The sequence below is a fragment of the Pipistrellus kuhlii genome, unplaced genomic scaffold (genome assembly GCF_014108245.1).
Source record: "Pipistrellus kuhlii isolate mPipKuh1 unplaced genomic scaffold, mPipKuh1.p scaffold_m20_p_9, whole genome shotgun sequence".
Lineage (NCBI taxonomy): Eukaryota > Metazoa > Chordata > Mammalia > Chiroptera > Vespertilionidae > Pipistrellus > Pipistrellus kuhlii.
In genome coordinates this window covers 9,773,549-9,794,960 of record NW_023425595.1, presented here as the reverse complement: position 1 = coordinate 9,794,960, position 21,412 = coordinate 9,773,549, and the positions used below count along the sequence as shown (strand labels likewise).

Sequence of the window (21,412 nt, the reverse complement as noted above, 5' to 3'; positions counted from 1 at the left end):
CCCCTCCAAAGGGTGTCCATGCGCCGATCCCTTCCCGCTCCCACGGGTCTCCCGGACTCTGCAAAAGCCGGGGAGGGCACAGCTGAGATCCGACGCCCTGCAGCGGCTCGGCGCCCCCCTGGGCAGTTGGCCCCGGCACTTCCCACGCGGGAGCCGCGACTCAGGGCCCGCGCCCCGGGAGCCGCCGGGAGCCGCGGTGCGGACGGTGGGGTTGGGGCCGCGGCCGCAGGAGAGGGCGGGGCCGGGGGCCGGGCTTCCCGGGGGAGGGCCCGCGGCGCTCCGGGAGGCGGCGGTCCGGGCCCGGAGCCACAGGACTCCGGCGGGAGCGTGGCCGGACCCCAGCCCCCGGAGCGCGCGGGGAGGACGCGGTGAGTGCGGAGCGCGGGGCGCGGGGAGGCGGCGGCGGCGGGAGCGCCGGCGGGAGCCTGCTCTCCTCTCCCTCCCGCGCCTGGAGTTTGCAGCGGGACCGACTCTCGGCCCGGAGCCCCGGCCGCCCCGCTCGGTGCGGGGACGGAAAGCCTTGCCGCGGAGCCTAGGGGGCGGCTCCTCTGCGGCGGCGGCGCGCACCCTGAAACCAACCTCCCAGGCCGGCCCGGGGGTGGGGAGGCTTCGGGACTGGAAGGGGGGGGGGGGACCCCAGAACGGGCCTTCGCTCCCCGGCGACCCCTTTGCCCTCTGCCCGGAGCTCCGGTTCCTGGGGCCGCCGCCCGGGCTACCGTCTCCAATCCGCGGCGGGGCCCCCTCCCCTCGGCAGCAATCGGCCGGCCCCACCCCCGCCGAGACCGAGTTCAGCAAGTTTGGCCGAGGAGTCGTAGAACCTCCGAGGCCGGGCCTGGCCTGGCAGCTCCGCCGGGGCTTCGTGGCTCCGAGTTGAGCGGCACCCGGCTGGCAAGAGGGGCCGGCCGCAGGGCGCCATCCGCAGGGAAGAGCGCAGAGGCCGCCAGCCCCTGGGCTCCGAGGTTTGGGGTGGGAGCTCCGGGTTTGGAGTGCGTCATCGGGGAGCCGGCACCTCAGTCCCGGCAGGTCGGGTTTCCCAAAGTGCCCCTTTGTTATGCCCCTCCCAGGCCCTGCCTCCTCCCCTCTCCCCGCGCCACCCCCTTCCCCAGCCTCCCCGGCCGCTGATTCCAGCCGCTGTAGCCTCGGTGTCCCTGCCTGGACCAGTCTGCCGCCCCCTCCGTGCCTTCACACCGGGCCGCCGGCCCTCCGGGAGGGGCAGCCGGGAGAAGAGGCTCGTGGGTGCAGCCTGTGACTCAGGACAGGATGGCTGGGCAGGGCAGGATGGCAGTGCTCCCTCCCAGGGCTTGCCCCCTGCTTCTGGGAAAGGGAAGGGCAGGGGTTACCTACCTGCCTCAGGCAGGGAGAGTGGGTTCTTCCCTGAACCCCAGGATTCCTTACTTTGGCCCAGGCAGCTATGAGGAGACCCTGCCAAGCCGCAGCCCACTTCTCTGGGTCCAGTAGGTGCTGACTCCCTGGGCTGGGAGGCTTTTTCATTATCCGCTTTCTGTGCTCTTGCTTGTGGCTGAGTGTTCTGGGGACTGTTCTGGGTCTCTGCTGAGATCAGGAGGCACAGGGTGGTGGCCCTCGTCCATGGGGGCCTAGGTGCCGGGCTCACCCCTACCGCTAGGTCCAGCCGGGGCTGTGGGGCCTGGCTGTGCCTCGGGCTGGTCTTGTGTTTGCTCTGGGAGGCAGAAGGGAGCAGTGCCAACCCTGCACACAGCTTGCTCTGTTCTGGGGCCACAGAGAGGGGATGGGCCGGGGGCAGCTCTCCAGGGAGCTGGGAGCCTGGAGGCTGGGGCAGGCAGGGGGCTGGGGCCCCAGGGTGCCTGACTGGGACAGCACCACGGGCCGATGATTTACAGCTGCAGCTCTGGTTCTCTCTGGCTGGACAGTCAAGAGGAGGCAAGGTGAAGTGCTGAGGAGCCCGGTGGGGTTAGCTGCTCTGCTCTGTACCCAGGCACCTCCATTGCAGGCCGGAGCCCTCCCGGTAGCTTAGGGGTGGAAGCCCACACAGGCCGACCTTTCCCGCAGCTGCGGAGGCCGTGGGCTTCCTGGTCTTCAGGGGAATGACATTTGTGTTTTCATTTAACTACTAGCTCCAGTGTCTGGAGGAATCCAAACTGGACCCTCAGGAAGTCTGTCAATGACTGCGGACAGATCCTGTGGGATTTATACCCTGACTGCGGGGTCAGAGGGGCTGTGGGAATGGGGATGGCGAGTGGGGCTGTGGATAAGATGCCTCGATTTGGATTTGGGAGAACGGGTAAAGGTCCATCCAGGTGGAGGGGGTACTGCGACCGAGCCTTGCTTGGGGGCAACAGGCACATTGCGTCCTCAGTTGGCCTGGCGGAGTCAGTCCCCTGGGCTTGCTCAAAGGAGGATGCGATTTCCTTCTGGGAGCCCAAGTCACAGCCGCGGACAGCTGAGACCCTGCGCAGAGGCAGGGAGGGTGTGGCCACTTGCCGCGGTGTCCTTTAGCCCCCAGGGCGGTGGGTGTGGGTTGGAATCTGCCTTGCCCTGCTCTGTGACTCTGGAGAATACTCTTAGGACTAGCCAGTCACCTGTCTGACTCCCTCATGCTGCCTCAGACTCGGAGCTTTCTGAGGGTGGGGCTGAGCTGCTCAGTACCCACAGAGCCCGGTGGACCTCAGGTGCTGTGGCCAGGATGAGTGTCTCCTTGTGACTGTCAGGCCCCTCACACTGCTGCTCATTGCTTGGTTTGAGTGTTATACCAGCTCTGGCACAGGGATCAGACCAGGGGGTAGACTATCCATCTGAGGAGAGATCTGAGGCTCCCTTACGAGGGGACAGGAAAATGCAGTTGTTCAAGCTTCTTGGCCAAGATAGGACTCGGGCCTCTGAGCTCGCAGCCCTTCCCAGCACAGGGAAGAGTGGATGGGCCCCCTCTGACTTGGCCTCCTCTGGAAAAGGGTTGTTCAAGGAAAGGCAGCAGGGCCCCGGCTGGGGCAGGTGTCCTCTTTCTGCTCTGCAGGCAGGGTGGTGGGGCCCTCTGCCCACCACCCACGCCCGCCTGCCATCTAATCCCCAGCTGGATCGTATGACCTGCCTGGCATTCTCCTGGCTGGAATCTGGCTCTTCTGACAGCAGTTGCTATATTGGGGGAGCTGGGCACCGCCCTGGACAGTCTGGGTCCCCGCCCTCACCCCCTGCTTTGCTCTCATTAGCTTCAAGGCAGAGTCGCAGTGGCAGCTTTGAGAGTTGGACAGCCAGGAGACCCTGAAGTGATCTCTAGGCTCCAGGTACATGGGATGAGGCAGGGGAGGGCAGACCCAGGGTAAGAGAAGCAGCTTTGAAACTGCCATCTTTGCTCCTGTCCTGGGCCCTCTTGGGGACTCCCAGCCCCCTGCCTGCTAAGTCCTAGTTACAACAGCTCCTTGGGTGGTGGGATGGCAGTGGGGGTGAAGCCCAGGGACAGGAGAGGGCCTCTTCCTATCCCCAAAAGCACGTGTCCAGCTTCTCTGCTTACCTCTGTGCTCCACAGCCCCAGCCTGCCACCATTCCATGCTGCAGGAACACCATGGCTCCAGAGGAAGGCACTGGAGGGGAGGCCGTGGAGGGCAGTTTCTGGGAGGTGAGCAGATGGGTTTGGGGGTGGCACTGTAATGCCCACCCCTCTGGGCCAGGCCACCTGTCTAGCTGCAGCACCAGCTCCGAGGGGGCTTCCCCCTGGCCACTCTGCCCTTTCCATGTACACCCCAGGCTGGCAACTACAGGCGGACAGTGCAGCGGGTGGAAGACGGGCACCGGCTGTGCGGGGACCTGGTCAGCTGCTTCCAGGAGCGGGCCCGCATCGAGAAGGCCTACGCCCAGCAGCTGGCTGACTGGGCCCGGAAGTGGAGGGGTACCGTGGAGAAGGGTGAGCCAGCCTATGGGCCTCGCAGAGCACTACCAATGCAGGGAGATCAGGCAGGACAGCTTCTTCTTCTTTTTGAAATCCTCAACCAAGACATGAGGATATTTTTCCATTGGTTTTTAGAGAGAGTGTATGGGAGAGGGAAAGAAAGAGAGCGAAAGCAAGAGCGAGAGAGAGAGGAGAGAGAGAAAGAAACATTGATTGGTTGCCTCCCATACACTGACATGGGGAGTGAACAGACTTGCAACCCAGGTGTGTGCCTTTGACATGGAATTGAACCCGAGACACTCCAGTACCAAGGCAGGCGCTCTAACCATTGGGCACACCAGCTAGGCCTGGGGTAGCTCCTTTATTGCACCTGGTGGTGGAAGGTTGAGATTCTTCCCATTAAAGGAAAGATCCTCCTGGTACTCATGGTAGTGATGTTAGACTTTGCAAAATAACAGTCACGAGTTATTTTGATATTTCTAACAACCCTAGGATGGAGACAGTCCTGACCTGCGCATTTTCTAGAGGACATTCAGAAGTCCAGAGAAGCTAAGACTTGCCTGAAGCCACACAGCTAGGAATAGCTTAAGCTGGAGCCAGGCCTTCTGATATGGGACCTTTTCACCCTAACTGTCTGCCTTCCTTGGGAACAGACGCTGGCTCCTCCTTTTGAGGCAACAGAGCATAGAGGTTTATGCCACAGGCCTAGATCTGAATCTCGGTTCCACTCGCAGCTGCCATGCTCTGGGCAGTAAACTTCACTCATGTGGGCCGTTTTTTCACTTGTTAACTGTTGGTCATGACACTGTCTTCATGGTGGTGGGCGAGGCAAGGGCTTAGTGCAGTGGTTCTCAACCTATTTAATCCCTCGACCCTTTAATACAGTTCCTCATGTTGTGGTGACCCATAAAATTATTTTCGTTGCTACCTCATAACTGTAATTTTGCTACTGTTAATGAATCGTAATGTAAATATCTGTGTTTTCCCATGGTCTTAGGCGACCCTGCTAGCGACCCACAGGTTGAGAACCGCTAATGTATATAGCCTAAGATAAGGTGACCAGACATCCTGCTTTTGGCGGGACAGTCCCGATTTTTAACAATTTGCCCCCGTCCTGCGGCATTTTAAAAAAGTCCAAAAATGCCAGGACCGGTTTGGCTCAATGGATAGAGCATCGGCTTGGGGACTGAAAGGTCCCGAGTTCGAATCCGGTCAAGGGCATGTACCTTGGTTACGGGCATATCCCCAGTAGGGGGTGTGCAAGAGGCAGCTGATCGATGACTCTCTCATCGATGTTTCTAACTCTCTATCTCTCTCCCTTCCTCTCTGTACAAAATCAATAAAAATATATTAAAAAAAAAAAAAGTCCAAAAATCTTTCCAAAAATCGGGACTTTTTTAAAACACCGCGGGATGCAGGGCAAATTGTTAAAAATCGGGACATCTGGTCATCTTAGCCTAAGACGATCGGAAAACACAGATATATTTACATTACGATTCATAACCGTAGCAAAATTACAGTTATGAAGTAGCAACGAAAATAATTTTATGGTTGGGGGTCACCACAACACGAGGAGCTGTATTAAAGGGTCGCGGCATTAGGCAGGTTGAGAACCAATGGTTTAGTGAGATCTGGTGTGTCAAGGCACAGAGTGAGTATTCAGTAAGCAGCAGCTGGCATCGTTGTTCTTCTTGGCATCCCCACTGTGTGCTTGGCACCTGGAAAAGCACCCGGGGGGAGGGGGTGGGCTCGTTTCTGGTGGCTTTCCTGGCCTGGCCTCAGGCCCGTGCCTCCCTGCAGGCCCCCAGTACGGCACGCTGGAGAAGGCCTGGCACGCCTTCTTCACAGCGGCTGAGCGGCTGAGCGCGCTGCACCTGGAGGTTCGGGAGAAGCTTCACGGGCCGGACAGTGAGCGGGTGCGTGCCTGGCAGCGGGGGGCCTTCCACCGGCCGGTGCTGGGGGGCTTCCGAGAGAGCCGGGCTGCGGAGGACAGCTTCCGCAAGGCCCAAAAGCCCTGGCTGAAGAGACTGAAGGAGGTGAGCTTGGGAGGGATGCCCCTTTAAGTCCTCAGGCCCAGGGTGTGGAGTGCTGGGCCCGGAACTGTCCCTGTGTGTGCCAGGTGGAGGCTTCCAAGAAGAGTTACCACGGAGCCCGGAAGGAGGAGAAGACAGCCCAGACTCGGGAGAGCCACGCGAAGGCGGACAGCACGGTCTCCCAGGACCAGCTGCGCAAGCTGCAGGTGCGGCTGGACCGCTGCACCAAGGAGGCCGAGAAGGTACCGCCACGGGACGGGCTGGCCCGGCTCAGGGCTCCCTGAATGCCTTTCCCAGCCCCCGGCACTCTTCCTGCTCTCACCCTCACCTGCACCCTCTCTCCAGATGACCATTTCAAGGAGGAACCTGAGAAAAGACGATGCTTTACCCAGGGAAAGAAACGGTGCAAGTTCAGGCATTGGGATGATTTTTAGCAGTTGAGACCTTCCCATCCAGCTCCTTTCCTTTCCCAGGGTTCCACCTGGGACCACCTTTCACATTGGTTGCTTTGACCAGAGTGCCCTTTCCTCTAGCTCTGCATATCCAAACCTTCCCACCCCCCTGAGGTGCTGCTCGGTTTCCCACCTCCTCCACGAAGCCTTCCCTGATTTCCTCCACTCCTGATGGGTGGACCTCATCTCACTCTTCACCCTCCATCTCATCTTACTCTCGCTTTTAGTCTCCACTCACCAGACTCTAAAAGCTGCTGTGCCCAAATGTCACCTCTCTTATTAGGCTGCGAGGGGCAGGAGCCAGATCTTGTGACTGGCTGCCCCTGGTGCCTAGCCCCAGGGTCTTGCCGATGGCAGGTACTCAGTAAACACTAGCGGAATCATGAATGGAAGGCAGTCTCGTGCTGACCAGGTCCCCTCCGCTCCCGCCCAGACAAAAACCCAGTATGAGCAGTCGCTGGCAGAGCTGCACCGCTACACCCCGCGCTACATGGAAGACATGGAGCAGGCCTTCGAGACCTGCCAGGCCGCTGAGCGCCAGCGGCTTCTCTTCTTCAAGGATATGCTGCTCACCTTACACCAGCACCTTGACCTCTCCAGCAGTGAGAGGTAGGGCCTGCGTGGGCGTGGAGATCTGGGGGAGCTGCTTGCTTGCTGGGTCTCTTCCACTCCCTTGGGCTCTGGCGGGGCTGAAAGGAATTAAGTGGGTGCAAGGGCCCAAGGCTTCCTAGTTTGAGGGTTGTGCCTCGGGCCACAGGTTCCATGAGCTCCACAGAGACCTGCATCAGGGTATCGAGGCAGCCAGCGATGAGCAGGATCTGCGCTGGTGGCGCAGCACCCACGGGCCGGGCATGGCCATGCACTGGCCACAGTTTGAGGTACGTGTTCCAGGTGGGGCTGGGGGATGGGATGGGCTCCCACTGGGCTCGGCCTGGGCCTCGGGAGGAGAGGGAGGCTAGGACCTGGGATGAAGAGGTGAGGGTGATGTGGATGGCCCTGGTTGCCACCACAGCCTGACCCTAAGCACTGACCCCACAGGAGTGGTCCTTGGACACACAGAGGACAATTAACCGGAAGGAGAAGGGCGGCCGGAGCCCTGATGAGGTTACTCTGACCAGCATCGGACCTACAAGAGATGGCGCTGTGCCCCCACCTCAGTCCCCCGGATCTCCACGGTGGGTGAGAGCCAGGAACTTGGTTGTTCAGCTCTGGCCCCTGCCCTGCCCTGCCCTCCTTTCCTTCATTCCCTTCACACCTGAAGTGGGTTGCACATGGGTGTCAGGGCCATAGCCAGTTTGGCTCAGTGGATAGAGCGTTGGCCTATGGACCAAAGGGTCCTAGGTTCGATTCCGGATAAGGGCAGGGCACGTACCTTGGTTGCAGGTTCCTCCCCAGCCCAGGGCCCTTGTCAGGGCTGGTGCAGGAGACAATCGATGTTTCTCAATGTCTTTCCCTCTCTCTTCCACTCTCTAAAAATCAATGGAAAAACATCCTCAGGTGAGGATTAACAAAACAAAGGAAATGGAGTGTCAGGGACCTAGGACCTACCGAGTGACTGTGATGCCAGTTTTCACGGTGGTTTAGGTTTGCCAGGTGTTTCCCACGTTCCCTCTCACGTACTGCTCATGTCAGCCCCGTGTGGCAGGACGGCACCGGAGCTCACAGGCAGGTGTGGCAGAGGTCAGCCTAGACTCTTTCAGTTCTTCCCCACTTGCCTCTCCCAGGGCTCCTCCAGGGGGTGGGCCCTTGACCGTGGGTCCCAGGCCCTCTCGGTCAAGGTGTTCCTTGTGCCCTGAGCCTGCCCCCTCTGCCTCCCCTCTCCAGCAGTGGGCAGGATGAGGAGTGGTCGGATGAGGAGAGTTCCCGGAAGACTGCCACTGGGGTGCGGGTGCGGGCGCTCTATGACTACGCTGGCCAGGAAGCTGATGAGCTAAGCTTCCGAGCAGGTACCCTGGGATCCCTTTCCTGTTCCTTTCCATGTTTCAGCCCCCCCACCCCCCCATGTATTGTCTTGAACATGGGGGTGTCAAAGGGAAGCCAGACACCTACTTCTTTAGGGTCAGTTCTCTGACTCTTAGGGTTGCTCTGGGTCCAGTCTGCAGGAGTCAGAGTGTCTGCCTCTCAAAACCTCCAGCTGGGGTCTGATGGCTGCATTTAGGGTCTCCCGTGGGGTGGCTTGTTGACTTGGACTTCCCTCTGCCTGAGCCAGGTCTCTTCCCCTAGCTGGATTCTCTGGGTTATTGCCTGCTCCCCTCAGTCCTTGACCCAATTGCAGGAACGGGGCTGGGCCAGGGCAGTTGGTAATGACCAACCCCCTTTCCCCCAGGGGAGGAGCTGCTGAAGATGAGCGAGGAGGACGAGCAGGGCTGGTGCCAGGGCCAGCTGCAGAGTGGCCGCATTGGCCTGTATCCTGCCAATTACGTGGAGTGTGTGGGGGCCTGACAGCCCTGGCAGCCCTTCTGCAATGTTTCTCCACCCTGAGCCAGAGCCCAGCTTCTGGACAGCTGGACCCGAGGGCCCTGCACCAGTGCCGCTGCTGTCCCTCTGTCCCTTGAGGAGGGAGGAAGTCCTGGGGGGTCAGGGAGGGGAGGGGCTGACTGAGTCTAGCCTGTGGGTAAATGGGAGGTTAGGAGGTCATAGAAGGGTACCTAGGCCTCCCCAGGAGTGTTTGGTTTCCCCAGGAGCCATGGGCCGAATTCCTGGTCTCTGTGTTTTGGGGTTCCTGGGGTGGGCGTGAGGTGAGTGTTGTTCTGAGCTAGCAACAATCTTTTGTGGCTTGTTCTAGTGTGTATTAAACTTGAAAAAAAAATAAAAAAGCGTTTTCAGGTTTCTGTGTACTTTTTTTTTTTTTTTTTTCATCTTTTATGATTCTCCACCCTTGCCAGGCTGCAGAAGTCATCTGGGGAGAGGCACTGAGGGGAGGTCCGTGGGTCCGTAGAATGTTATGGGGACTCGGATTGGGCAGGCGGTCAAAGCCAGAGGCTGGGTGCTGAGCTCTGAGCTGGGTGGGGGCGGCCCAGCCAGTTTGTCCTCCCTTTCAGGCCGGTGGCACGTTGAGCGCTTGGTAGGGCTGTTAATTATTACTCATCCACCGGGAACCGACTCCAGCGAGGCCCGGATCCCCGGACTCGCAGCTCCAGCCTCTGGGAGGTGACCCCACCTTCCGAGGGGAGCGCTCCGCTTCGCCCCGCCCTGCGGACCGGCCCACTGGGCGCCGTCGCCCCGCCCCGGCTGCGGATTGGCCCCCGGCGGGCGCGGCGCGGATTGGGCGTGGTTTGAGGAGGCGTGGCTCTGACGTGTCTGCGCTGGTCCTGCCGGCGCTCATTGGCCCAGCTCAGTACAGATCGCCCCACCCCTCGCTGGCACCTTGCTCAGCGGAGGCCGACCGCGTGCCCCGCCTTCTCGGTCGCGGATTGGCCCACGACGGGGCCCGTCAGTCGCGCTGGCGTCTGGGAAGGAGAGAAAATGGCGTCCGAGCCAACCAAGACCGAAATCCAAACCCTTTTTAAGAGGCTTCGCGCAATTCCGACCAACAAGGTGCCTGAGCGGGCGGGCGCGGGGTCTGGCGCCGGCCGAGGGGAACTCTCCCGGCTCCCCTGGGGCCCGAGGGGAGGAGAGGGGGGCGGACGTGGGCTGTTCTCCTGGGTGTCAGTGCCCGGCCTCCGCTCGCGGTGTCTGATCATTCGCTCCTCGCCTCCTCCATCCAGGCCTGCTTCGACTGTGGCGCCAAGAATCCGAGTTGGGCCAGCATCACGTACGGTGTTTTCTTGTGCATTGACTGCTCCGGCGTGCACCGCTCCCTGGGTGTCCATCTCAGCTTCATCAGGTGGGATCTCCTTATGGCTGCTGTGTTCCTACCCGGCCAGGGCTGTGTGCTCAGCAGGGCAGAGTGGCGACTTGGACTGCCCTGAAATCGGTGTTCGGAAACCTCCCGGCCGGGGTCCGGGAGCCTCCCACGGGAGGGAATCGCCTGTGTGACCCCTTCCCACATAGACAGTTCGTTTCCGAGTCTGGGTCAAGCTCCCTTCTTTCCTGGCGGTCAAACTCGACTCTCTGAACGTTAGGTTTGGAGAAAACTTAGCTGCATTGACCTTGTCGTTGCTGACAGATGGGTCGAGTACGTCTGAAGTGAGACTGGCCGTCCTCAAGCAGAAAGCCAAATCCAAGCTTAAGTGCCTGAGAGTTCAACCTCCCTCTGATCTGGGAAATAATTAATGCCCTTTTGACTATGAGACTGAAGAGCAAAGCTTTCATGGACAGGAGGGAACAGTTGAGGAAATCGGGTGGTGGCTGATTAACGCTTCAGGGCACCTGCCAAATGTCAGGTGTGAGTCCGCCAGGAAAGTGGCTCCCGGTGTCTGCTGGTGGGTGACACGCAGCCCTTGCACACAGGTCCACAGAGTTGGATTCCAACTGGAACTGGTTCCAGCTGAGGTGTATGCAGGTCGGCGGGAATGCCAATGCGGTAAAGCTCCTCCTTACCATCCTCTCTGCCCTCATTCTGCCTGGGACTAACTTTACCATGACCTCCTAGGAGGCCCTCACCATTTCTCTGTTCAGAGGATTCTCTGGTCATAGCAGCACTGTACATTGTTCTCTGAACTTGGAAATTGGTCACTGTTCTTCTCAAAGGGACTTGATTAAAACTGAAGTGGACAGATGTTCCTGGGGAGAGGCCAAGGGAGTTGGGGCCTCCACAGTCATCTAGGTCTTGGCCTGGGTGGGTGAAGGATGGGCACAGCGGGTGTGGCATGCTGTCCTCAGGTGGGGTTGAGTGAGGGCTGGGCTTCAGTCAGTCATCCCAGGTTGGGAAGCTGTTTTCCGCAGGAATTTCTGAGAATCCTTACCTCTATGAAGAACTTTACCTCTATTATTTACACAGGATAATAACGAGTATATTATTATCCTGTAACTAGGCTGTTATAAGTGACTGCCTTTTTTTTTCCCTCTGGGAGAATCACCTGTAGCATGCACTTTCTTTATTCTCCAGACAGCTTTCTTCCGCCAACATGGGTGCACAGCCAGTGATGCCAACACCAAGTATGATAGCCGAGCTGCCCGGATGTACCGGGAAAAGATCCGGCAGCTGGGAAGTGCAGCCCTGGCTAGGCATGGCACCGATGTAAGTGCTTGGTCCCGGGGCTGGGTAGTGTGATGAGTAGGAATATTCAGAGGCCTGTTTCAAGGGTGTTTTGTCCTTTCTAGCTTTGGATAGACAGTATGAGTAGTGCTCCCAGTCACTCTCCAGAGAGGAAGGATTCTGATTTCTTCATGGAACACACTCAAGTGAGTACCCACAGGGACTGTTTTCTATGATTGCTGCTGACAGGTGGTTAACTGGTCAAGGCCTTCTGTGTTCCTGGTCATGGATCCCATTCGCCTTGGTGTGATACCTCGACAGGGAATGTCTGGGGCTCATTGCTAGGCAGGCCCAGGAGTAGGTGTGCAAATGGCCCTCCTTAGTAATGGACCCTGTCTGTAAACGGGTGTTAGGGAGAAGGAGAAGCTTCTTGAAGGCTCAAGAGCTGTTGGGAGCCTCCAACAACTTTTCCTGGGTTCTTCCCCTATAGGAGAGGCATTTGTGGCTGGGGACAGTGAAAGGAACCTCCTTGGAAACCCACCCTGGGAGGAGGTTTCCCCTCTGCTGGCACTGGGGCTGATGTTAGACTCTCTCAGTTTGAATCCCAGCTCCTCTACTTGGCATTTCCCGGATGTAGCTAAATCACTTCGCCTGTCAAAACCCAGTCTTTGCAGTAGAGATGTATATACTTTATAGGGTTTGTTGTGATAATTAAAGTTTTTGTATGTGAAAAGCTGTTAGACTTGGTAAGTGCCCACTAAGTAAATAGTGGAGGGGTGAAAGTGGCTGCTAGTTTCCTACTTCTCTCTTCCGTAGTGAACAGCAACTATAATTGTACTCACTGTTGGTCACCTTTCCTCATGGGCTTGGAATAGGTCCTTGTATCCATAAGGTACTTGCATGTTCTTTGTGCTGCCTGCAAGCTCATTGAGGTGTCTGTGATCTGGCTTCCTTTTTAGCCTCCTGCCTGGGATGTACCAGCCACTGACCCAGCAGAGCCCCAGCAGCCAGCCCCGTCTACGGAAAGCAGTGGAGTGGCACGTGAGTTCAGCCCAGATTCCAACCAAGAGCCCTTCCTGGCAAACTGGTCAAGGGAGCAGGAGTAGGGGAGAGTCCTATATCTCTGGGTGGGCTGGGATGCATTTTAATCCCTTGGAGAGAGTGATGGGCATTCCTTTATCTTCTGGTGGCCTCAGCTGAGGAAAGCCAGTGCCTCCTACTCTTGTTCCATCATCTCCCCAAAGGGGAAGCCACAGGAAGCTTTGAGCCTTATACCTAACTCCCATCTTTGCATCCACAGAGCCGGAGCATGGCCCCAACACGGACCTGCTTGGCACCTCACCCAAAGCTTCTCTGGGTCAGTATGACAGCTGGCAGGGCGGGGTAACTGGGAAAGGCTCTTTTCAGATCTGCTGCCGCCTAGTCATATGGACTGAGGCCCCAGGACACTGAGCATCTTAACTCTCTGGACTGGGACTCGTGTTGAATTCATGGCTTCAACATCAACTGCAAGGGCTTGAGAGCCAGGCCTTTGAATCGATGAACCTGGGTGGGCTGGTGTTAAGGCCTGGCTTGGCCTCTGGGTGTGGGGCTGGTTGTAGCCAAAGTGTGGAAAGGCCAGCATGAGACTGGACATCTAACCCTGAGGTCTGAGGTAGGGTTGGTCTTCTGGTCCATTTCGTGGGGGACAGCTCTGAGCTGCTCAAGACTGGAGGTGACACTGTCCTTTCCTAGCCAGGGAGGCTTTTCACTCTTTTCTACTCTTTCTTTAGTGCCCTTTTGGTTCAGGGTGAACAGTCCATTTGCTGACCTCAGTTTGTTCTGTTGACCTTTGGGGGTTGGGGCAGGAAGCCAGCAGAATGACTGTTAGAGTGGTCCCGTGAGAAGGCTGGCCTGACTTGGGCTAAAGCAAAGCTCTGTAGAGGCCTCTGGGCTTGGGACCTACATGGGGGCTCTGGGGTGGGTCCCTTGTTAGCCACAGTCTGTTTCTCTCCAGAGTCCATGTATCTGTCACCTAAAGGGGCCCTTCCTGCCAGAGGTAACCAACAGCACTTTGGGAGCCTGGCCCCTTGCACGCAGCTCCCTGCTTTAGGAACTGAGGCTCATGTTTGGCATCTGCCCCTGCCTAGTGGTCTCATATTTGTTCAGGGACTTTCTCTCTTGCTGCTTCAGGTCTAGTTGTTGTCTCAATCTGCTGGGAACCCCTTACTCTTGTCTGTCTTTGGCTTAGACTATCCTAACACCATTAATTGGACCTGGTGGTGACAGCTTTGCCTTCCCCTGCCTGAAGCTATTCTTTCTAGAAGGTCTTGCCAGGAAACTGCACGGTGTGGACTGAGCTGCTGCCTCTGACCTCCCTTTGTCTTTACTCATGTCTCACCTTCTTTCTCATGCAGAAATGAAAACCTCCCTCATTGGCAAGAAGAAGCCAGCAGCCACGAAGAAAGGGGTAGGTGGGGAGAGGCAGGGGGAGAGTGGTCAGGAGCCAGTCATACTGCCTGGGTTCACCCCTTGGCCCTACTAGTCATTGGCTGTGTGACTTTGGCAGAGGTACTCGACTTCTCCGAACCTTATCTGTGCAAGGGCTGTTAAGATGCCTATCTTCAAGGGCTCCCGGAGGAGCCAAGATTGTGCACATAGTGTGCCTGGGACATGCTGGTCTGGTAAACATTAGCTGCCGGTCATCAGGCCCTGAGGCCTCTGCTGGGACTGTGTGAGCCACCTCATGCCCAGCTCTAGCAGAGCCCCTGTTCTCCCTCTCAGCCATGCTGACTGGACTCCTCTATTTTTACCCTGGACTTTAAAAAGGAACTGTGTGGGTGTGCTAGAGTGCCTGGGAGGGAGCAGGGGACATTGTGGTTGGCAAGGCCCCCGTCACATGATTCTCTTCCCAGCTGGGTGCCAAGAAAGGCCTCGGGGCCCAGAAGGTGAGCAGCCAGAGCTTCAGCGAGATTGAGCGGCAGGCCCAGGTGGCAGAGAAGCTCCGTGAGCAGCAGGTGGCTGATGCCAAGAAGGAGGCCGAGGAGTCTATGTGAGTGTTTGCCAGAGGGCCCCTTTTTCCTGTGGGTTTGGATGGGCAGGTAGGACAGGTCAAGATGGGTGCTGGCCTCTGACATGTTTATTCCCTCCAAGGGTTGCCTCCATGCGTCTGGCCTACCAGGAGCTCCAGATTGACCGCAAGAAGGAGGAGAAGAAGCTACAGAATCTGGAAGGGAAGAAGCGAGAGCAGGCAGAGAGGTTGGGCATGGGCTTGGTGTCCCGCAGGTGAGACTCGGCCCTGCGGTGTGGCATAGAAAAACCGTTGTTCTCCTGGGGATCACTGCAGGTTCTTCCCAGCAGTTTGGGGTTCTAGGCTTAGTATTCCTTTGAGGCTGAATAGATAGTTCTGTTTATTATCTTAAAGCACCTATTATAGTGCTTGGGACACAGTAGGTATGCGCTCACTATTTGTTGAATGAATGAAACTCAGGATCAGATGCTCTTTCAATAGATTAAAGAGACTGGGACAGTGTTTTTTTGTTTGTTTGTTTGTTTGTTTTTCTCTTCTTTTTTCCCATGTTTCTTAATGGGAGTGCTGATGGCACTTTGTAGGGGAGAGGAGGGGCAATTCTTTATTTTTCAAGAACTCTCTGAGAATTGCAGGGCTTTTAGCATCCCTGATCCTTGCCCACTAGGCCAGTGGTGCTGCCAGATACCGACACCTCGAAATAACCCCAGACACTCAAATGTCCTCGGGTTGGACAGTAAGTTTTCTGTTTCTGGATGTTGTGTTGCTGTGATTTCTTAAAAACAAGGACTGCAAACCAGTTTTGGTATGCATTTTGTTTGCTCTCCAGTAAGAGATAATATCTAGAGATTTCAGTTATAGTAGGTTTTTTTTTTTATCTCTTAAAAAAAACTTGGAAAGTCGACAGTGGCAGGGCCAGCAATCCTGTCTACAGTTAGCTTGTGCTGAGTGGTGGCTGCTCCTTCGACGGGGTGTGAGCTCTGCCGTTGACCTTATGGTACTTAAACATAGCAGTCCTATGCAGAAGGTATTGTGGCCCCGTTTTATAGATGAGAAAATTGGCACTCGGAGCATTTAAGCAACTTGTCTGAAGCCCACAAATCTACACAGATAGGTTTTGAACACAGAACTATTTGATTCCAAATTCAGTATATTTGGCCATCATGCTCTACTTCTCTGGAAGAAGATGATTTGTCAGAACATGTGCTGGTCGGGTTCCATGCTGGTTGGATTTCAGCTATTCCCTTTCAGTCTGACAGCTAATCAGGGAAACAAAATTATAATCCCAAAAAGAACGTTAAATCTCCTTCCCTGCCCTGTTTTGGTCACAGGAATTACTGGGTTAAAGGATGTGAACAATTTTTCAGTTCTTTTTCCCCTCTTTTTGTAGTGTAAGAGAATCTTCTTTAAAGCCAGCCCACCCTATTTAAAGCCCTATTGCAAAATATTCACTCCATATATATTTTTTGTGAATTTATTTGAATGAAATTAATCCCTAAAAAGCCTGTGTGGAGCAGAACACAGGAAGAAAGTGAGGCATGAAGAGTTGGTACTGCCTGCTCAGCTCTGCCTCTTCTCACTGGACAGCAGACCCAGGTCTTAGAGCATGGGGCCCGGCTCTGTACTCCTCTTAAGAAAACAGGTGGGATAATTAAGAACTCATCCTTTGATACCATCAGGCTCATTTCCCTGGTTCTGGGGCATTTGCTTTTGTGTGCATGTGTCCGTCTTGGTGAAGGATGTGGCTCATAGTACTAACGTAGTCTGTTAGTACTGTCACTTGGTGCACATTGTTGGTTATTACGGGTAAAGGGTTATTTGGCAGGGAAAACTTATTCTGAGAAAACAAAGCAGGTGTAGAAAGTCGAGGGTGTGCTCTCCCGTTCAGCACAGTTCTGTGCAAAGGTAGTGGGAGAAGGTTCTGGGTGTGAAGGAGAACCCACACTTATGCCAGCAGCGGGGTCCCTTGGGCGGTGACATGAGTGTTCGCCACTGCTCTCACGCCCGGCTCTGCTTTCCTCCGCAGCTCTGTCTCCCACTCAGTGCTGTCTGAGATGCAGGTGATTGAGCAGGAAACTCCAGTGAGTGCAAAATCCTCCCGCTCACAGTTGGACTTATTTGACGATGTTGGTACTTTCGCCTCTGGACCCCCAAAGTAAGACTTGTGGGGGTGAAGACTTGGCCATTCTATTCTCATCAGGTTCTCTGAGTCACTCTCCTGTCTCCCTAGGTACAAGGACAACCCCTTTTCCTTGGGGGAAAGTTTTGCTTCCCGTTGGGATACAGATGCTACCTGGGGCATGGACAAGATGGAGGAGAAGGAGCCAGAAGTGACCATCTCAAGCATCCGGCCTGTTTCAGAAAGGTGAGTGGTCCAAGGCAGCACTGTCCACTAGGACTTTGTGTGATGGAGGAGTTCTGTACCTGTACTGTCCGATGTTGTAGTCATTAGGCACGTGGCTATTGAGCCCTTAAAATGTGGCTATCACGAGGGAGCTACATTTTACATTTAATTTAAGTTTAAATAGTCACATGTGGCTAGTGGCTACGGGTCAGACTGTGTAGGAACGGGCTTTGGTTTGAGCTGTGCTTATCGTCACAGAAGGTGGGGCAAACTCTTGTCCACAATCATTTCTCTGGAATCCTGACCTCCCAGTGTTAAGTGTCCTTGGCACCCATCTTATTTTATTTTCTCGTAATCTGGGCAATATGTTTAATTGATAAATTATCTGCAAGTCATCTCTTTGTAAAACGGGGACATAAGTAATGACTTCACAGGACTGCTGGAAGGATTAAATGTAATGAAACTTGAAACACCTATCCAGCATCTGTGCATGTCACTGCTGAGTAGAAGCGACCATACACCTTGTCATCCACGCTGGGGTGCTTTTTGAGAGTAAGAGGGGGTGCTATTAATAGTATAAACCCAGGCAAACTGAAACATGGTCACCAGCGTTGGGCCAGTTGTACCTAGGGGTAGAGTGGCAGTAGTGACATTGTGACACCCTAGCACTTGATGAAGCTGCCGTGGTTGGGGCAGAAGCCTTGTCCCCTCCAAACCACATTTCCGTGTCAGCTAGTGGATTAAGAGCAGCTCTCCGTGCCTTGGCTTCAGTGGGGAGAGGGGAGGGCCTTATCCAGGGGAGAGGCCCTCAGTTCCAGAGCCAGTCAGATAGCACCCCCAGATTTGCCTCTGATTGTAATGGGGTAGTAACATTATCCCCAAACAGTAATGGGAAGGGTCAGAGATGGTGTTCCACATCCACTCTCAGAGTCACAAACCGGAAGGAAGTGGAGAGCCGGAGTTCGGGCCTCGAGTCCAGTGAAGCACGTCAGAAATTCGCAGGAGCCAAAGCCATCTCATCTGACATGTTCTTTGGGCGGGAAGTGGATACTGAGGTGAGTAGAGTTGTCCACCCTGAGGCTAGAGGCGGCGGGAAGAAGCAAGACCTTCCTCCCTGTCACTAGTTTGGGCTTTAGCACTAGGGTGGCTGCCTGTATGAGTTCTTGGGACATCGGCACAAAGACCCCCAGCCTTTTCTTCACCACAGTATGAAGCCAGGTCTCGGCTACAGCAGCTCTCAGGCAGTAGTGCCATCAGCTCTTCAGACCTCTTTGGGGACATGGATGGAGCTCATGGAACAGGTAGGGACCGGAGGTGTGGGTACCCAGTGGGCCTGTGAGTAGAGGGGGAAGGCCCAAGGGGCAGGGCTTCCCACAGGCCTCTGGGTCACCCCTGTCCTTGCTTTTACAGGCAGCGTATCTCTGGGGAACGTGCTCCCCACAGCTGACATTGCCCAGTTTAAGCAGGGTGTCAAGTCTGTGGCCGGGAAGATGGCTGTACTGGCCAACGGTGTGATGAATTCTTTGCAGGTGAGGCCTGAAGAGTAGTGCTGGAGGCTGGCCTTCACCACATCCAGACACTGCCACCAGGAGCCCCGCAGCTTGAGGGAGAGCTTTTCCTTTTCCTTTTCCTGGAGGGCAGCTTCCTTGCTTTGAGTCCTCCCTATGTAGACTGTCTGCACTGATTTCCCCCCAGTACTACTCTTCCTCCCTCTCAGCTTCTATGAGTTTGGGCAGGGCTTCCCCCTTGGTATCTGGCTACAGCCCCTTTCCCGAGTCACAAAATATAAAATAGTCTTGGCCATGGAGATTGGTGCCCATTTCTCCCATGCCCCAAATCCCAGTCCTGTCGGGTGTGCTGGGGGAGGGTGTGCATGCTGGGTTGGAGGTGCTGACTTCGTTTTTTCTTCCCTCATTTCCAGGATCGCTATGGTTCCTACTGATCCAAGCTCCATGGCTCAGGCATTGGTGGTGACAGCAGCAAAAATCCCATGATTCCCAGGCCAGGGCTGCTTGCCTGGTGGAGTTGGGGAGGAATTGTTACTTTATGTGTGGTGTGTGAGTGGGTGGCCTTTGAGGAGCTCTGGGAGGGAATGGGCAGGACCAGCCCTCGGCCTCTGCCTAGAGATGGAGTCCTTTTCCTCCTCCCTCACACCCTCTCCTGTGTGCTAGATTATTGTCCTTCCAGTCCTCCCAAAGCTGCTGCTCACTTGTCTGCCACACCTGGAATGAGGGAGGGCATCTCCTCAGGATGGCTTATTCTGGGCCCAGCCCTTCTCTGATAGGGAAAGTGGAAAGTTGAAGGCTTTTTGACTGGCTCTAGAATTCTCCCAGGTTGCCTGGGGGTTTGGTCCCTAACCTCTGGAACCGGCGGGGAGGTCTAGGAAGAGTTCTGCTATAGACCAGCCCCCAGAGGAGGGGGGCTCTGAACTTGCTGCTGCTGTGCTGCTGCATTGGCCTCTTTTGGGCCCCAGGAGAGGGCAAGGGAGGCAAAGGACCTTCGTCTGGGCCTTACTAAGGGCTAGAAACTTTACCTGGTACCCAAAGGTTTCACTTGGGATCAGGCTGGAGGCCAGAGTGATGATCTGTCTCACCACCCCTTTCTACAGTGGTCATTTGGAAGGTTACTTTCCTGGGCATCTCCGAGTCCTTTATTGTGTCCATGTGAACTACAGGACCCCTCGAGACTGTTCTTTCCCCCCGCTTGGTGGCCATGGCAAGTCTCGTCTGCCCTGTGGAGTCCTGCTTTGGATGCAGAGGACTTGAGGGATAGAAGCAGGCTGCTGGGGCTCAGCTTTCTTCCTCTGCATCATCCTGGGCTTAGGGGGGGCCTTGACAGCACCCCACCAGTGAGAGCCCGAGGTGCCTACAGAGCTGCAAGCCGCGCCCCCTGGTCACTGGACCATGCACTGTATCATTCTTGGTGCCATCTTCCCTTGCCATTCTGGCAGTGTAGGCCCGGCCCACCCCCTGTGGGTTGAGGGTAAGGCTCCCAAGCAACACAGACCACTCTTCCCACCACCTTCTTCCCCCAAAGGGACTTGAGTTTCTTTCTGGACTGTTTGTATTGAAACATAGTGGTGTCAAATAAAGCCCCAGCAGGGCCCTGGACCCCTGTTGGTCTGAGTGAAGTGGTGTCCTCGCTGGATCCTGCCTCCCTGCCCAGTGTAGGCCCCTCGCCTCACTGTTTGGGCTCCCACCGATATGGGTAGGGCGTCCGTGCCGAAGCTGAGGGCACTTTCTCCAGGGCCTCCAGCTTGTCTCTTCTCTGAAAGCCAAAGTCCCCTGGCTTCTCGGCCCTGTGCTGCCTCGAGGTCCGGTGCAGCCTCGACCTCACCACCCTGTTGCACGCGGAGGAAAGAGCTGATGTTAGTTGGCCCCAAGGCTGGGGCAGGCGAGCAACCTCAGCAGCATTGCACCTCATCCCAACAGGCTCGAGGTGTTTCTCAATGGAGTTTAATAAAATATACAAACCTTAATGGAATCCTTTTAAATCCAGGAAGAAAGATGTGTGTGTATAAACCCCTGGCTTAAGTAACCCTTTTCCTCTATAGGGGCTCTCAGAACATCTCTACCACCTTAGGGTTCCCCAGAGGACAGTTAAACCACCAGTCTGGAAAATGGATTGTTAGAAAGGATGGATGGAGGGAGCCATGGGATCTCTCCTAAGCCAGTGGTTTCCAGAGCACGGATCCGGGACTTTCAGCCTTGGAATGGTCTGGAGCAGTGGTTGGCAAACTCATTAGTCAACAGAGCCAAAAATATCAACAGTACAACGATTGAAATTTCTTTTGAGAGCCAAAATTTTTAAACTTAAACTTATTCTAATGCCACTTCTACAAAACAGACTCATCTAAGGCCGTGGTGGTTTGTGGAAGAGTCACTCAAGAGGCCAAAGAGCCACAGTTTGCCGATCATGGGTCTGGAGTGTTCATAATCAGAAACTTTGTGCCGCATCCCAAGCTGGAGTTGAGTAATCTGCATTTTAAACAAACTCCCCAGGTGATTCCCATGCACACAGGACTTTCCAGCTGCTTTTAACTAGTTGGAGGCCGGATATGGTTGTGGGCCTGGAGAGCTCTCAGGGCCCCGGAGCTTCCATAGCTCTGGAACCTCTAGTCCTGGCCTGGCCCTACCCCAGTATGTGCTCAGGAAAATGGTGTGCCCAGTGGTGGGACCTTTGGCTTCGTTTCAGAGGAGGCATCCTGCTCTGGAGGACCCCTGCCCTTCAGCCTTGGCTGTAGGGTTGTACTCCTCGGCCTGTGCCCACAGCTGCATCCCCATTGCCCTAACCCTGTAGGGTTGTACTCCTCGGCCTGTGCCCACAGCTGCATCCCCATTGCCCTAACCCTGTAGGGTTGTACTCCTCGGCCTGTGCCCACAGCTGCATCCCCATTGCCCTAACCCTGTAGGGTTGTACTCGGCCTGTGCTCACAGCTGCATCCCCATTGCCCTAACCCTGTAGGGTTGTACTCCTCGGCCTGTGCCCACAGCTGCATCCCCATTGCCCTAACCCTGTAGGGTTGTACTCCTCGGCCTGTGCCCACAGCTGCATCCCCATTGCCCTAACCCTGTAGGGTTGTACTCCTCGGCCTGTGCCCACAGCTGCATCCCCATTGCCCTAACCCTGTAGGGTTG

General features: G+C 55.9%; 3 protein-coding genes across 10 annotated transcripts in view; 2 read left to right on the top strand and 1 right to left on the bottom strand.

Moving 5' to 3' along the window:
* Window positions 1-237: 237 nt before the first annotated feature.
* On the top strand, window positions 238-9,171 carry PACSIN3 (protein kinase C and casein kinase substrate in neurons 3). Of its 5 annotated transcripts, XM_036427771.2 has the most exons (11): window positions 238-368; window positions 3,183-3,257; window positions 3,500-3,589; window positions 3,718-3,874; window positions 5,660-5,895; window positions 5,979-6,134; window positions 6,778-6,953; window positions 7,102-7,222; window positions 7,383-7,519; window positions 8,169-8,290; window positions 8,671-9,171. In XM_036427771.2, exons 3-11 carry the CDS (start codon window positions 3,536-3,538, stop codon window positions 8,784-8,786), a joined length of 1,275 nt encoding a protein of 424 aa, XP_036283664.1. In that variant the 5' UTR covers window positions 238-368; window positions 3,183-3,257; window positions 3,500-3,535; the 3' UTR covers window positions 8,787-9,171. The 5 variants fall into 5 exon arrangements, 3 of the variants coding, with proteins under 3 accessions (XP_036283664.1, XP_036283667.1, XP_036283669.1); XM_036427774.2 differs by lacking the exon at window positions 3,183-3,257 and having other exon boundaries at window positions 279-368; XR_006740805.1 differs by lacking the exon at window positions 238-368 and having other exon boundaries at window positions 7,383-7,523; window positions 8,172-8,290.
* Window positions 9,172-9,720: 549 nt separating this feature from the next.
* ARFGAP2 (ADP ribosylation factor GTPase activating protein 2) lies at window positions 9,721-19,905 on the top strand. 4 transcript variants are annotated; one of them, XM_036427767.1, is made up of 17 exons: window positions 9,721-9,881; window positions 10,052-10,170; window positions 10,737-10,809; window positions 11,335-11,466; window positions 11,550-11,630; window positions 12,384-12,465; window positions 12,725-12,781; window positions 13,421-13,462; window positions 13,821-13,873; window positions 14,319-14,455; window positions 14,557-14,688; window positions 16,458-16,586; window positions 16,662-16,796; window positions 17,704-17,830; window positions 17,983-18,076; window positions 18,186-18,304; window positions 18,697-19,905. In XM_036427767.1, exons 1-17 carry the CDS (start codon window positions 9,810-9,812, stop codon window positions 18,715-18,717), a joined length of 1,605 nt encoding a protein of 534 aa, XP_036283660.1. In that variant the 5' UTR covers window positions 9,721-9,809; the 3' UTR covers window positions 18,718-19,905. The 4 variants fall into 4 exon arrangements, with proteins under 4 accessions (XP_036283660.1, XP_036283661.1, XP_045433413.1 ...); XM_036427768.1 differs by lacking the exon at window positions 13,421-13,462; XM_045577457.1 differs by lacking the exon at window positions 14,557-14,688.
* The window catches only part of CUNH11orf49 (chromosome unknown C11orf49 homolog), a 126,042-nt gene continuing 124,103 nt past the window's right edge, over window positions 19,474-21,412 (bottom strand). Inside the window, exon 9 of the mRNA XM_036427781.2 lies at window positions 19,474-20,115. Within this exon, the coding sequence (XP_036283674.1) occupies window positions 19,956-20,115 (160 nt within the window). The 3' untranslated portion in view covers window positions 19,474-19,955. The remainder of the gene's footprint in view (window positions 20,116-21,412) is intronic.